This window comes from Heliangelus exortis, chromosome 5, assembly GCF_036169615.1.
Source record: "Heliangelus exortis chromosome 5, bHelExo1.hap1, whole genome shotgun sequence".
Taxonomy (NCBI): domain Eukaryota; kingdom Metazoa; phylum Chordata; class Aves; order Apodiformes; family Trochilidae; genus Heliangelus; species Heliangelus exortis.
In genome coordinates, this window is record NC_092426.1 from 3,650,603 (window position 1) to 3,665,159 (window position 14,557).

Genomic DNA, 14,557 nt, shown 5'->3' on the forward strand with positions numbered 1-14,557 from the left:
TGACCCCAGCTCTTCCCTGGTGCCACCCAGCAGTTCCCACCTGCATGCAGACATTTGCACCTACTTAATGCAGCTGATTTTTTTGGACTTCTCCTCCAAGTCTCAACATTTTTTGATACCTAACCCAGCTTTCTGGAGTGTTTTCATTTCTCCTGATGCAACACCCAAGCAATAAGTACATTCATCCCATCACCTGTATCACTGCTGACACGCCGGGTGGTGTCACCGCCGGGACAAGTCCCCTTGCTCAGCACACAAGTCCCCTTGCTCAGCACATCCTCCTGGTGTGACACTGAATCACCAGTAACAACCATCCCCAGATGGTCTCCTGATGAGTTGTGTGGCCACTTTTAGAGCAGTTTCACCCAACTGTGTTTCTCTGCTGAGGAAGCCATGTGCAGCAGCACCTAATGGATATCAAGATCTACGGTGCTGGCTGCTTCCCCAGCTCCTCACAGCCCAGCTCCTCTGTCACAGGGGGAAATGAAATTGTTCCTGACAAATCGGTGTCGGCAGTCACTTATCATCTTGTTATCTTCTAAGTGCTTGCAAATAGGTTGCTTCATTATTTGTTCCCTTGGTTTTCCAGGAGGTTGACTTAAGTGAGCAGTTTGTAATTCCCCGGTTTTTCCTTTTGCATATTTTTTAAAGCTTAGCCCTACGTTTGCTTTTTTTTCCCAGCTTCTAAAGCCTCTGCTGTGAGCTAACAGAGGAACAACAACTCCATGCTTCAGCTTAGCCCTTCCTTCAGTACTTTTACACTCCTGGGCTGGTGGATGGACCAACACCCTGGTTTGGTTATTGCCCATTTTCTGGGATGCTTCTTCCCTTTCCCTTCTCTGGCTCTTACCTGGGTTTGGATCTTGATCTTGGATCAAGATCATCTCGGATCTTCGGATCATTTGGACCCTTTCCATTTTCCAACTGGTATTTTAAAAGGTTGGGTTTATCCAGACAATGCTTTGGTATAGTGTTTTCTTACATTACAGGAAATTTGGGGTAAATCAGGACTTTTATTAACATCAGGCCACCAGCAGTGGAGCGACATGGGTGTAATTTGGGTGATTTTCAGGAATGTCTGGTAACTCCTGGTGTCCAGACCAGCACACCTTGCTGTGACCCGGGGTTTTTGGAGAGCAGTGACCCCCCTGCATGGGAGATGCTCCCACACTGGCATCCCATTGGCGTGTCAGATTTACCCTGCCAAGTTCTGTTTATTTCTTCATCACCTCTGTTTGCCGATTTCTCAATTCCCTCTCTTCCCTTTTGTTTTTTTTTTTTTTTCCGTTTCTCCGACAGGAATCATTAACCAGTGGCAACAGGAATCCAAGGATAAAGTGATTTCCCTCTTGTTAACCCACCTGCCTTTACTCAAGCCCGGAAACATCGAGGCAAAAGTCGAATACATGAAACTCTTGCCTAAAATCCTGGCCCACTCCATCGAACACAACCAACACATCGAGGAGAGCCGGCAGCTGCTCTCCTACGCCTTGATCCACCCCGCCACCTCCTTGGAGGACCGCAGCGCCCTGGCCATGTGGCTCAACCACTTGGAGGACCGCACGTCGGGTGGCTCGGGTGGCTTTGGAAGCCAGAGCAGAGCCCGCTCGGATTCGGTGGATTACGGGCAGCAGCCCCACTACTATCACCAAAGACAAAACTCCGATGACAAACTCAACGGGTGGCAAAACTCCCGAGACTCGGGCATAAGCGTCAGCGCTTCCAGCTGGCAGGACAAAAACCTGGCGTGTGAGAACGGCCACCTGCCCCTCTACTCCTCCTCCTCCGTCCCCACAACCATCAACACCATTGGCACTAGCACAAGCACCAGTAAGTACCCGCTGGAAGCACTGGGAAGGGCCACCCACGGCCACTCTTCACAGCACGGTCCCTCCCCGTCCCGCTAGAAAATACTTTTTTGCCATGGTTAGCAGAGGGGTTTGGTTCATCTGGGCCCCAGAAAACTCCTTTTTTTTTTTTTTTTTTTTTTAATTTCTTTCCCATACCTACTTTTTTATTTCCTGCCTGCCTTTTTTTTTTGGTATTATTATTATTTTTTTTTCCCTCTAGACATATGGGATTTTAAAGACCTGGCAGCTGGAGAGAAGGCAAAAACAGCCAAGCTGTAAGAGCAAAAAAACGTGTGTTATCAAAGGGAGCCCCTTTAATTTCATGTAGCTATGTGTAGGTTTGCAGTTGATGTTTCAAGAGTTCCTAAAGCAAGCAGGGAGCTGATGCTTCGTGTCCAAAAGTGAGCTGGGGGACTTGAAGCAAGTCCAGAAGTGACTTAGTGGGTAGAAACCACTCAAGGTGTTGGTTCTGGAAGCAGGACTGGCATCCATGATGTATCTGAAATGTTCCCTCGTATTTGCAGTGCCTGGAGGTGTAAAGCTGATGATGATTGAGGGGCTTTAGTTGCATAGTGCTCAGTGTTTTCCAGAAGGGTTGGGTGGCTCTTCACTGTGGAGGCTCTGCCAGGCTTTGCTGGGGGCAATGGATAGGGCAGAGTCCAGCCCAAGGCTTGGACACTTGGAGGTGCTGCAGAGCACAGGGGCTGGAGTTGTATCAGTGGTTTTGTCTGAAGATGCAGTGCAGATGATCTTTAGAATCATAGAATCACAGAATCATTTTGGTTGGAAAAGAGCTTTTAACTCATGGAGTCCCAACTGTTCAGCCAGCACTGCCCCATGTCCCTCAGCACCACATCTCCAGGGCTTTGAAACCCCTCCAGGGATGGGGACTCCACCACTGCCCTGGGCAGTGTCACTGCCTGACAACCCTTTCCAGAGAGAAATTGTTCCTAACATCCAAGCTAAACATCCCCTGGCACAACTTGAGGCCATTTCCTCTGATTCTGTCACTTTTTCCTTAGGGGAAGAGACTGATCTCCCCTGCCTCCAACCTCCTTTCAGGTAGTGGTAAAGAACAAGAAGGTTTCCCCTCAGCCTCCTTTTCTCCAGCCTGAACAACCAGACTAAAGCAGCTGCTGATGCCTGCAAGCCATCCTTGGCAGAGGAGGAGCAAAGCATCTTCTCAGCAGGGTTCAGGGGCACCTCTGCCCACCCACCCCCTCTCTGGTGGGCTGTCACACCTGCCTTGCTGTCACCTTGGGTGATTGCCACCATCTCACCAGCAAAAACTGGACATCCTCTTCGGGGCTTTCAGGAGGTCTCTCTCCAACAACTTGGCATCTCCCTAGATACAGGGAGGTGAGGGCTCTGGCTTCTCTATCAGTGTGCAGAAAGCCACAATTTAATAACTGAAAGCTTCAAAATGGTCACTTAAGGCTTCTGGGGTTTTCCCTCTCCTGTAATAAGTGGGGTTTTTTAGGTGGTGTTTCAAATGGATGCCATGAACCATGGCTCTGGGTTTCTTGCTGTAGCTCCCTGCTTCCCCAGTGTCCATCCTTGCAGGCAGCTCTGCCTTCTCTGCTGCCCAGGGATTTAGCAGAAAGCTCTCAGCTTCTCCACTGACTCTGAACATCACACCCCTCCTGTCACCCATCTTTGAAGGCCTGGCTTCTGCTGCCATGGGGCTGTGTGGTGTTCAGCTTCTCCAAGACCTGGGTCCTTGTGCTCTGGAGGAGAGGTCTCGTGGGAAAGGCTTAACAAGGTGGCAGAGTGAGAAGAATCATAAATGTATTTGCAATTACTATGTTAAACCTCTCCAGGGATTATTCTGGGGGTTTTTTTCCTTGTGGTTTTTTCACACATGGTGGTTTGGACACTTTGCATGCCAAGGAGGTGGTGGGAAGAGGTGGCTTTAGGAGGGATCTGGTTCCTTGTGTCAAGAGCTGGCAGTAGCAAGGTCTTATGGGGGCACTGAGGTCATCATTGACAGTGCTGGAGCCTCACAAGATGCATCAGGTCTCAAGGACACTTTTCAAAAGCACTTTTGTGTTTCTTTGAGCCTTTTTTTGCACACAGACTTAGAACAGAAGTAGCAATGCACCTCTTGCCTGGTGAGGTCCCCAGGTATAAGCAGAAAATGCTGAGACTCAAGCAACAGCCTGAGCTGCCCACACTGCTGAGGTTTTTCCTAAATTCTCCAGAAGAAGGTGTGCACAGCACTGGTACAGGAGCATCTGGGGGTCTGTCACCATGGCCTTTGAGGTAGGGCTGCATCCTTACTCCATCTCAGCCACTCAGCATCCTGTGCCCTAAGTCCCAACGTGGCAGCCCTTGCCTGCTCCCATCCTACCTGGCAGCTCATTTGGTGCCACTGAGGCAGCTCACTCACACCATGTGACTCTGAGCTGCAAGATTTATAGAGTTCATATTTTCCCCAGACATCACATCAGGGATCTGACCACACTTTCAGCCCAGTCTGCTCCTTGGTGTTCATAGAATCATGGAATAGTTTGGATTGGAAGTAAAGTTAAAGACCATCTAGTTCCAAGCCCCATCCAACCTGGGCTGAGACACTGCCAGGGATAGGGCAGCCACAGCTTCTCTGGGAAACCTGGCACAGGGGCTCAGCACCCTCAAAGCAAATTTTTTCCTCATATCTAACCCAAATACACCCTCTTTTAGCTTGAAACTATTCCCCCTCATCCCATCAGTAAGTGTTAAGCTGGTCTAGCTCCTGCTGATGTATTTTGGTGCCAGCATGGCCAGACAACCTGTGGGCTAAGCTGGAGATGACCTGACCACACTTCATCTGTTAGTTCAGGAGTTTCCTTAATGCAATATTTGCTTGGACAGGGGCACAGTAAGTCCACAGATAGATGCTAAAAAACAAACACAGCCCTCAGCCTCTGTCCCAGCCCCTTGAGTCAATCAATACCTCCAGTAATCTTGCATTCCAAAGCAAAGCCCTCAAACCCTCACTGTTTGTTTAGGTTTTAAGTGTCATTATTTTTAAATGCTCCCTCTTACTAGGAGGTGTTTATCTGGGCAGGGCCTTAATCCAGCTACACCCTGCAGGACCTTCCCCAGCCTGGCCCTCCAAAGGCCCTGCCTCTTCCTGACACCAAAAAGGGGCAAAGTCCTTCCCAGAGGAGTAACGTGGTGCTCTTGCCCAAGGTCCTTTCATCTGGTTTTGTGACATAATTAAATGTAATGCTCTGACAGTGCCAGGTTTAAATATGGGAAGGTGAAGCTCACGTGACATTTGTGCTCTCCTGGTCACTGACTTGACCTAGACCCAGGCTTTGAGACTTGTTTCAGGGTTGGTTTATCTCCAGGTCTCTCTTAATGGTGCTGGCTGGCCTTAGCCAAGGTTTGAGGAGGTGTTCCTGGACTTCTCCAGGCTCTGCAGGGTAAGTCTGGAGCTTTTTGAAGACATGACTCTGGATGTACCACAGTAATGGTGACAGAGGAGCTGGACCAGCATTGTGAGTGTTGGGGTTGGGTTTGGAGTGATCACATGAAGTTCATGCCCATCCACTCCATCAGTGGAGCTGGAACTTCAAGTTTTAGCATGCCAGGGGTAAGGACAGCTTAACCTTGGGCTTGGGAGAGCAGGTGGGTAGGAGACCAGAGCTGCTCCAGCCATGGTGGGGCTGGGTGAAGCCCAGAGCTTGAGCTCTGGGGCCACGTCAGGCATTGGTTGCAAAATGCCTGGATTGCACAATGCCTTTGCAGTGGAGACAGGGCCTGGAAAATCTGAAAGGGCAGAAAACAGCTGCTGGCTTTCAAAGCTGCAGGCCAGCAGCTTCTTGTGTGAGGGCTACAGCTCCTTCTTTTCCCTGTGTAATGGGTCCCACTGGAGCATGACCCCGTGGCATGAGCCTTTGGTTTTAAGGATAAGTACAGCATTGCTTAACCCTGTGTTTTCCACCTTCTCAGAAGGGGGTATATAAAGAGGAGAAGTGTGGTAAACACATTTGTTCAGCACTGAGAAGGTGGAGTACAGGTACACAGGTCTGAACTGGGCCCTGAGCTCTACAAGCAAGGGAAATGGGAAGCACCAGGTTTGGAGGGAGCAATAGCAGCTCCATTTGGAGTTGACAGCAGTGAGACACAGCTAAGGAGGTAAGGATTTGGGTCCTGGCTCTGAGATGCATCTGCTGGACAAGTGTCTTGGTCCTCTGTGCCCAGAATAGAACCTGGGGATAGCAGTCTGACTTCTTTTATCAATGTATGGTGAGATTTTCCTGTGCTCTCACCTCTGGTGCTGTGCCATGGAATCACAGAATCATAGAATGGTTTGAGTTGGAAGGGATCTTAAAGCTCCTCCATTCCCACCCCTGCCATGGTCAGGGACACCTCCCACCAGCCCAGGTTGCTCCAAGCCCCATCCAGCCTGGGCTGAGACACTGCCACAGGGTTTTTGGCAGAGGAGTGAGGACCTCCTTACCTCCCCAGAAGAAGAGGCAGCTCAGTGCCAAGCAGGAGCTGAGCCAGGATGAGTGTCTCCAGTTGTCACCCTGCCTGGAGACAGCCTCTGGATGGGCTGTAGTGCTGCCAGCAAGCAGTGGCACATCAGGTTCCCTGGTGAGGGATGGCCCTGGAGAATGTAGGCTGCATTTGGTCTTGCTGGAGTCCTAATGTATCTAGGAGTCTGTCTTCTGTATCTAGGAGTCTATTTTCTGTCTGTCCTTTCTAAAAGAGAAGGAGGTCCCTGGATGGTGGCATCTGAGTCCCCCACAGTCCTGTCCTTGGGGGAGTACCCAGTGTGTCCCCTGCTGTCTGCATCTTGGGGTGACATCAGTGCCTGAGGGCATGGTGTGGGTGGCACCAGAGGGTGAGGTGCTGGTGTGCATCACAGGACAGTGCTGGGCAGGTACAGTCAGAAGCCTTGCAGAGCAGAAATTCCAGGCACTGGGTCTGTTCACCCAGGAGAGATGTTGCAGACTCTGGTGTTTGCCAGGCTGCAGCCACCCTTCCTCTTCTACTCAAATGGGGAAGCTGCTGGGTGCTCAGGTCTGCTACACCTTTCCCATGGGAATCTCATCCAGAAAACTCTTTTTGTCCTATAAGAAGAGGAGTGAGCAGTGCAATGCAGGAGAAAGACTCACCTATGCATCCTCCTTGTCCTGAGAAAGAAAAATCTCTTACCTTGTCCTAGAGCTGAAGAGAAGGAATAAAGCAGTGTCTTTCCTTCCATGTAGGCCAGTCTGGATTCAGGGATCTCCCTCTGCACCTTCCAGCTCTTGAGAAATGCTCCTGTTTCAGAGTCATGCTCAGGTGGCATCAGCAAGATGTGTACCAGTGCTCAAACTTTCCATACCACCAGAAATACAGATACTGGTGGTCCCAGGGCACCCTGCAGAGGGCAGAACCATCCAGTGGGCTCTTGTGTGAAGATTCCACCAGGGGCTGGTGGCTCAGGAGCAAGCCCAGTGCTGGATTCTGAAAGACCCTGCTGTCCTGGGAAGGACTTTCTGTCACAGAATCATAAATTGGGCTGGAATGGCCTTTAAAAGCAACCTCACCCAACCTCCCTGCAGGGACCAGGGACATCCTCACTTAAATCAGGTTGCTCAGAGCCCCATCCAACCTGACCTGGAATGTTTCCAGGGATGGGGCATCTCCCACCTCTCTGGGCAACCTGTCTGTGTCTTAATCCCAGTGGTGGCCTTAGGCAGGTCAGGAGTTACTAAGCTGTATGTTGATGTTTGTGTTGCTCACAGCAAATAATTTCTTCCTCTAATTTAAATCCTCCCTTCTTTCAGCTTGAAACTGTTCCTCCTCATCTGTCACTCCATGCCCTTGTAAGAAATCCATCCCCAGCTTTCCTGTGGCCCCTTCAGGTGCTGGAATAGACATCAGAGGGAAGGTGCTGGGACTCCCATGCAAAGTTAGCTCAACACACCAGTTTCCTTGCCCAAAACCAGAGTGCAAAAGTCTCAGTAAAGTTACAACAGTGAAGCAAACAAATGCAGTGTTCTTGCCAGGGGGGTTTAGCTTTGGACTTGGGAATTGCCATCAGAAACTTGTTCCTTCATTGGCCATGCTGCCTACTGAGACTTTGCACCCTGACATTTGTCCTGTCGAGTGGGGACACCTCTAACATTTGGACTGAGGAAAGCTCCTTTGCCTTTATTACCCTTGAAGTTTTCTGCAGTGTTAGACAGGGGCATTTGTGCTCTTGCTTATGTCCTGGAGTGTTGCACGTAGCCATTGGAGAACATTTCTAGGAGTCACTTATTTTGCCAGGGTCCAAAATACAGGATCTTACTAATTCTGTGGCTTTAAAACAGCTGTTACAGAAAAAGATAACAAGTGAGCAGGGTTGTTTTCTTAAATCCATGCAGAATATGCACAAATACAACAGCAAATGGGACTGAGTGAGGACAGCATAGATTCATTTAGGTTGGAAAAGATCCTTGAGTCCAACTGCAATCTTCTAATCCAGCTCTGAGCAGCAGGTGCAGATTTTCTGGTCCCTCTGTACCTCTTTCTTGGTCCCTGGGAGATAGAATCCATAGCTCTGCAGACCATCTTCCAGCCAGCAAGGAGATGAATGGTCACCTGCCCTCAGCCTGGAGCCATCAAGCAGTGGAGGACAAGAGTGAGGAACTTTTGGGATGTCAGCAATCCTGGAGGGAATCTGCTCCTTGCTCTGGAGTGGTCACTGCAGAGCTGTGTTCCACAGCCAATCTCCCTTCCTGCTGTTGAGGTTGCTCCATTTCTGTGTCCCTCACCCTCTGGTTAGCAAAGAGGGTCCAAAATAAATAATAATAATAAAAAAAAGAACAAGCTGTGCCTATTGTCCACAAGCTGAGCTGCTGGCCAGGATCTTTTTAGTTGTTGGGCCACCTCTGTGTGCTCACTCCACCATCTCCCAAGCTGCCCAGACCTTGGTGTCCAAGCAGGGGGACCAGGTGAGCCATCCCACCTTAGGACCACAGAAGCCCCCCAAGGTGGGCAGATTAAGGAGACTGCTCCCCCTGGATCCAGACCTGCAGCAGCAAGATACAGGCTGGGACAATTGGTTTGGAGTCTGACTAAGGCTGGAGTTGCTTCAGAGAAATCCAAACCCCAGCACTCCCTTCCTTCCTTGGTGCCCTCTTGAAAGGAGGATGGAGTCAGGTGGGGTTGGTCACTTCTTGCAAGGAACAAGTGGCACAACAAGAGGAAACAGCTTCAAGTTGTGCCAGGGGAGGTTCAGATTGGAGATTGGGAACAATTTCTCCCTGGGAAGGGTTGTCAGGGCCTGGCCCAGGGCAGTGGTGGAGTCCCCATCATCCCTGGAGGGATTTAAAAACCATGTAGATGCAGGAAGATGGCTTAGTGCTGGTCTTGGCAGTGCTGGGGGAACAGTTGGACTTGATCTTAAAGGGGTTTTCCAATCTAAATGGATCTACAGTTCTGTGATCTCTGCTGTGCACTTGGTCACAGGGACTCAAAGGAGAAGCTGCTTGGAGACATCCTGGGCAGGAAGTTGGTTTGGCCCTACCTTCTGCTCTGTCCTTTCCTTCTTCTCTGTCCTTTCCTTGTGGTCTGTCCTTTCCTTGTGGTCTGTCCTTTCCTTCTGGTCTGTCCTTACCTTCTGGTCTGTCCTTACCTTCTGGTTTGTCCTTACCTTCTGGTCTGTCCTTTCCTTGTGGTCTGTCCTTACCTTCTGCTCTGTCCTTTCCTTCTGCTCTGTCCTTTCCTTCTGCTCTGTCCTTTCCTTCTGCTCTGTCCTTTCCTTGTGGTCTGTCCTTTCCTTCTGGTCTGTCCTTACCTTCTGGTCTGTCCTTTCCTTTTGCTCTGCCCCTACCTTTTGCTCTGTCCCTACCTTCTGCTCTGTCCTTACCTTCTGCTTTCTCCTTACCTTCTGCTCTGTCCCTGCCTTCTGCTCTGTCACCTTGCAGCATCCATGTTGCTGTGTTTGGTGGTTCCTAACCCAGTGTATTGAAATGTCTTGATGGATTCTGGTACTTGGTCAGAACCTGTTTTATTGTTGAGACTTCAATTTAGCTGCTCTGGCATTTTCTGTCCCTCCTTTGAACCTCTTCTGCCATCTTCCCTTCACCACTTTGCTTCTGGAGGGTTTCTCTTCTCTCTGTCTTCAGCCAAAAAGGGGCCTTGAGAGGATACAGTTGGCTCTGGGAGGATGTGGTTGACTTTGGGGGTTTGCCAATGATTCAGGGGGAGATGTGGTTGGCTTTAGGGGGATGCAGTTGACTGGGGGGGGGGCATGCAGTTGGCTTTTGGGGGATGCAGATGTGTCTGAGGGGATGTGGATGCCTTTGGAAGGATGCTGTTGGGTTTGAGGGGATGTGGATGGCTTTGAGGGGTTGCAGATGGCTCTGGAGGGAGGTGATTCCCTCAGACCCATTGGCAGTCTCCTGTCTCTGTTGCCTGAGAGATTTTCTTGGAGGATGGACCCTCCTAGACCTGGGTGTATGTTACCAGCTGCCCTGGTGTTGGATACTGGTTCAGGAGACAGTGAGCTCCAACTTGCCCCTGGACTCCTAGTTGCCAGCAGGCACTTTTTGGGTGCCCAGCAGGCAGCTACAGAAGAAGAGGACAGATCCATGCTGACAGAGACGTGCAAGACCCCTAAAACCCTTTTTGCTCCTCCACAAAGCCTTTTGTGATCACCTTTCCCCATGAAAATCAGAGTTGTGATGTTTTCCTGAGCATCTTCATGAGGCAAGAAACCACCTCCCTGGGAAGAGTCACCTTTGCATTGCTTGTCCTTTGAAACCATGCAGCTCTGGGCTTTGGCAGCTAAAGAAATGGAGAGGATTGAGTTCTTTTTCACCCCACCACCAAACAGCAGCTGCAGAGAAAGCCTAGGATCATGGAATGGTTTTGGTTGGAAAAGAGCTTTAAGATCATTGAGTCCAACTGTTCACCCAGCAGTGCCAAGGCCACCCCTGCCCCATGTCCCTCATCCCCACATCTCCAGGGCTCTGAAACCCCTCCAGGGATGATGGGGACTCCAGCCCTGCCCTGGGCAGCCTGGGCCAGGCCCTGACAACCCTTTCCAGGGAGAAATTCTTCCCCAGCTCCAACCTAAACCTCCCCTGGCACAACTTGAGGCTCTTCCCTCTTCTCCCATCCCTTGTTCCTTGGGAGCAGAGCCCGACCCCCCCTGGCTCCAACCTCCTCTCAGGGGCTTGCAGAGAGCCAGAAGGTCTCCCCTCAGCCTCCTCTGCTCCAGGATCAACACCCCCAGCTCCCTCAGCTGCTCCTGGGCAGACTTCTGCTCCAGACCCTTCCCCAGCTCCATTCCCTTCTCTGGACACACTCCAGCCCCTCAATCTCCTTCTTGTCCTCAGGGGCCCAGAACTGATGGGGACTCCAGCCCTGCCCTGACAACCCTTTCCAGGGTAGGAAATTGTTCCTAAGCTCCAAGCTAAACCCTGGCACAACTTGAGGCCGTTTCATCTGGTCCTGTTGCTGGTTCCTCACCCCAGCCTCCTTTCAGGAGGGCTCTGAGGAGGGAAGGGAGTGCTGGGCTTTATCCAGAGCAACTCCAGTCTCCTTCCCAACTGCTCTGGGACTCACTGTGTTCTCCTGCCTCACACTGCTATTTAATTAACTTTTGACTTCTAGTTTAAAGGAGCAGTGCACAAAATAGTTATTTACTTCGTTTAGAAATTCTTTTAATCATTACTATAATTACAGCTTCCTCCTTTTTTTTTTTTTTTTCTTTTTTTTTTGTTTTAATTTTTCTTAGCAGGGGGAAGGGAGGGAGGGGGAATATTTGCCTCTCTCCTTGAGGTTATCACATCCTTCGAATTGCTAAAAGAGGCTGGGATAATAGGTCTGGTGATTATATATAGGCACCATCTGCTCTGTGGCTGTTTCCTATCAAAGTGCAGTTAGGAGAGAGCAAGAAGGATATTTTCTCTCCAGCTATATTAAGACTTTGTTTTTCCATCTCAGCTCCAAAGCAAAGCTCTCTGCATGCAAATGGATCAAACACTCTTTAATCAATGGCTCCGTTTTGGCAGCCTTGAAGCTGAATTTTTTTTTTTTTTTTCATTTTATTTTTCAATTTATTTTTTATTTCTTACTTTCCCCTCAGGTTTTCTCTTCCCCTTCGTTATGCAGTTTTATTTGAGGCTGGTTGCTCTGCCTTCCATGTTTTCATGTAACCACAGTCTCTCCCAGCCCCATTTGCTGAGCAAGCTTCCCTCCTGTCAGCCAGCACAGAAATCTGTCTCCTAACTCCTGTGCAAGGCAATATCTGAGCAATCGGGTGTGTTTTGGAAGAGGATGAGGGCAGGATTTTAGGCTGCATATGCTGTCAGTGTGTAGAGGAGGTGGAAAGCTGAGCTGAGTTAATTTGGAGCATTAATGGAAAGGAATTACTATGTGGTTTTTAGGAGAGCAGCTGCAGCTATCCTGGTGCTGCTGGGAACTGCTGAGGTTGGAGAGCTGGGCAGAACTTTGCCTTTTTCTCATGTGGGGAGCTGGATGCTGCATTTGGTCCTCAGTGGCCTCAGAGACCCTCAGAGACCCCTCAGAGGCTTTTCTTCTCTCCTGGAGCTGGTCACATTTTGTGCTCCTGGAAGAAGAAAATAGGGAATCATAGAATCCCAGGCTAGTTTGTGTTGGAAGGGACCTTAAAGCTCCTCCATTGCCACCCCCTGCCATGGTCAGGGACACCTCCCACCAGCCCAGGTTGCTCCAAGCCCCATCCAACCTGGGCTGAGACACTGCCAGGGATGGGGCAGCCACAGCTTCTCTGGGAAACCTGGCACAGGGGCTCAGCACCCTCACACCAAACAATTTCATCCTCAAATCCAATCTGAATCTCCCCTGCTCAAGTTCTAAGCCATTATCCTCCACCCCAAGACCCCTTCCCACCTCCCTCAGCCTCTGTTTCTTGCATCCTTTTGGCTGGGAGTTAAATCCAGATTCACACCGGGTCTGTCAGCTCCCTCCTTGCTGGATGCTCTGGTGAGAAGCCCCACGTGAAGACCTTGGAAGCAGCTCCCAGGGTTTTGCTCCTGTGTGAGACAAGCTGGGCTTCCTTCCAGAAATGCCTCCATCCCCTCAGATGGCTGAAGCCACCAAGAGCTGTGTTTGCAGGGCTTTAGGTCCAGCCCTGCTCCTGCTGCCCCAAAATGAGTCCCTGACAAAACCAGCAATTCCTGATGGAGCCAAGCAGTGGATCTGTGCTTGCTCCTGCCCTCCAGAGGCTCACAAAACCCTCACCAGAGACATCCCCCTTCCCTGGCCTTGCACACACTGCTTGGAGACAGCAGCAACAAATGGGTTATTGTTTCTCAGTCCAATTTCTTGAACAGGAAATTGTGTTAAACGTAATTTTTTTAATTAACAAAAAATTGGCTTGACAGGCTTTTCTGCAGCCTGTGCTTCCTCCTAATTTCTTTTCATGAGGCAGCACTCTGCTTATGTAGATTGGGTTTTTTTTTCCCCTACTACACCCAGTTGCATTTAGGACCCTTGGTTTCCCCCTCCCATGGTGCTTCTGTTTCAGAGGCAAGGGCATGGTTTATCCTGCACCCTCTGAACACAGTTAAAGTCACAGAGTTCAGAGGAAAAAAAAATAAAAAAAGAAACAAGAAAAAAAATACAAAGAAAAGGCTCCAAGGGTTTGGGGATGTTGAGCTGAAAAATGTTCCATCAGGTTCTGCTCCATCCATGCTGGAGGTGCCCAGGAAGGTGGCTGGGTGCCAGCTGGGCAGCATGACCCACTGGTGGCTCTTTCTAAGGGTTTTGGGCACAGAAAGGCTGGAAAAGCCACGAGGGTTGGATTGCCAGCATGGGAGAACCTTCCTGGAAGAACAGAGGCTTCGTGAGCAGGGTAGCAAAGAGGAGGTGGAGGAGAAGACTGAGTTGAACTTGGTTGCTTTGTGACAGGGAGGTTGCAGGAGCTGCTCAGTATTCCTGCTCCATGGGGGTGCCTCCGGGCTGCAGTGTGGCCTCAGTGGAATTAAAAACATCCCCCACTTCCTAGAGGAAATTGGGGTCAAACTGCTGCTCAGGGTACCTGCAGACCAGAGTAGAATTTTTACACCATCAGGCGCTGCCTGAGGATGCACCATAAGCAGCTTTGCAGCCAAGAAGTGCTGCTTTTAGACTAAAACAAAAAAAAATCCATCACCCAGGCACCTTTCAGTTCCTTATCCTTCCTCCAGCACTGCTCTAAGCACCTATGGAGCCAGGCTGAGAGAGTTGGGGGTGTTCAGGCTGGAGAAGAGAAGCTGCAATGGGGAGACCTTAGAGCACCTTCCAGTGCCTGAAGGGGCTCCAGGAAAGCTGGGGAGGGACTGGGGACAAGGGCAGGGAGGGATGGAATGAGGGGGAAGGGTTTCCAGCTAGAAGAGGGGAGATTCAGATCTCCTTGCCATCCCTGGCAGTGTCTCAGCCCAGGTTGGATGGGGCATGGAGCAACCTGGGCTGGTGGGAGGTGTCCCTGACCATGGCAGGGGCTTGGAACCAGGTGATCTTTGAGGTCCCTTCCAACCCAAACCAGTCTGGGATTCTATGACAAACAAAGGGTTGTGAGGTTGTTTTAAAGGTCCTCTGGATGTTAGGGCCCTAGCAGGGTCCATGCAGAAGTGGAGGGCAACCTGGGAGCACAGTCTGAATACACCTCTCTACCCACCACCAGTGGCTCCAAATGCAGTGGGAACACTCACATCATCCCCACGTGCATCTTGTCCAGGATTTCTGCAGCACTTCAAGGCAGTTTTGGT

The 14,557-nt window shown here is 50.3% G+C and overlaps 1 protein-coding gene across 5 annotated transcripts in view; it reads left to right on the forward strand.

The window, feature by feature from the left end:
• Positions 1–14,557, forward strand: part of SAMD4A (sterile alpha motif domain containing 4A) — a 105,192-nt gene that overhangs the window by 65,495 nt on the left and 25,140 nt on the right. For all 5 annotated transcript variants that reach the window (XR_011726154.1, XR_011726155.1, XM_071745194.1 and 2 more), the window contains exon 3: positions 1,300–1,830. Coding sequence is in view for 3 of the 5 variants with exons in the window: in XM_071745194.1 (XP_071601295.1) it covers positions 1,300–1,830 (531 nt within the window). In the remaining 2 variants the exon portion in view is untranslated. The remainder of the gene's footprint in view (positions 1–1,299; positions 1,831–14,557) is intronic.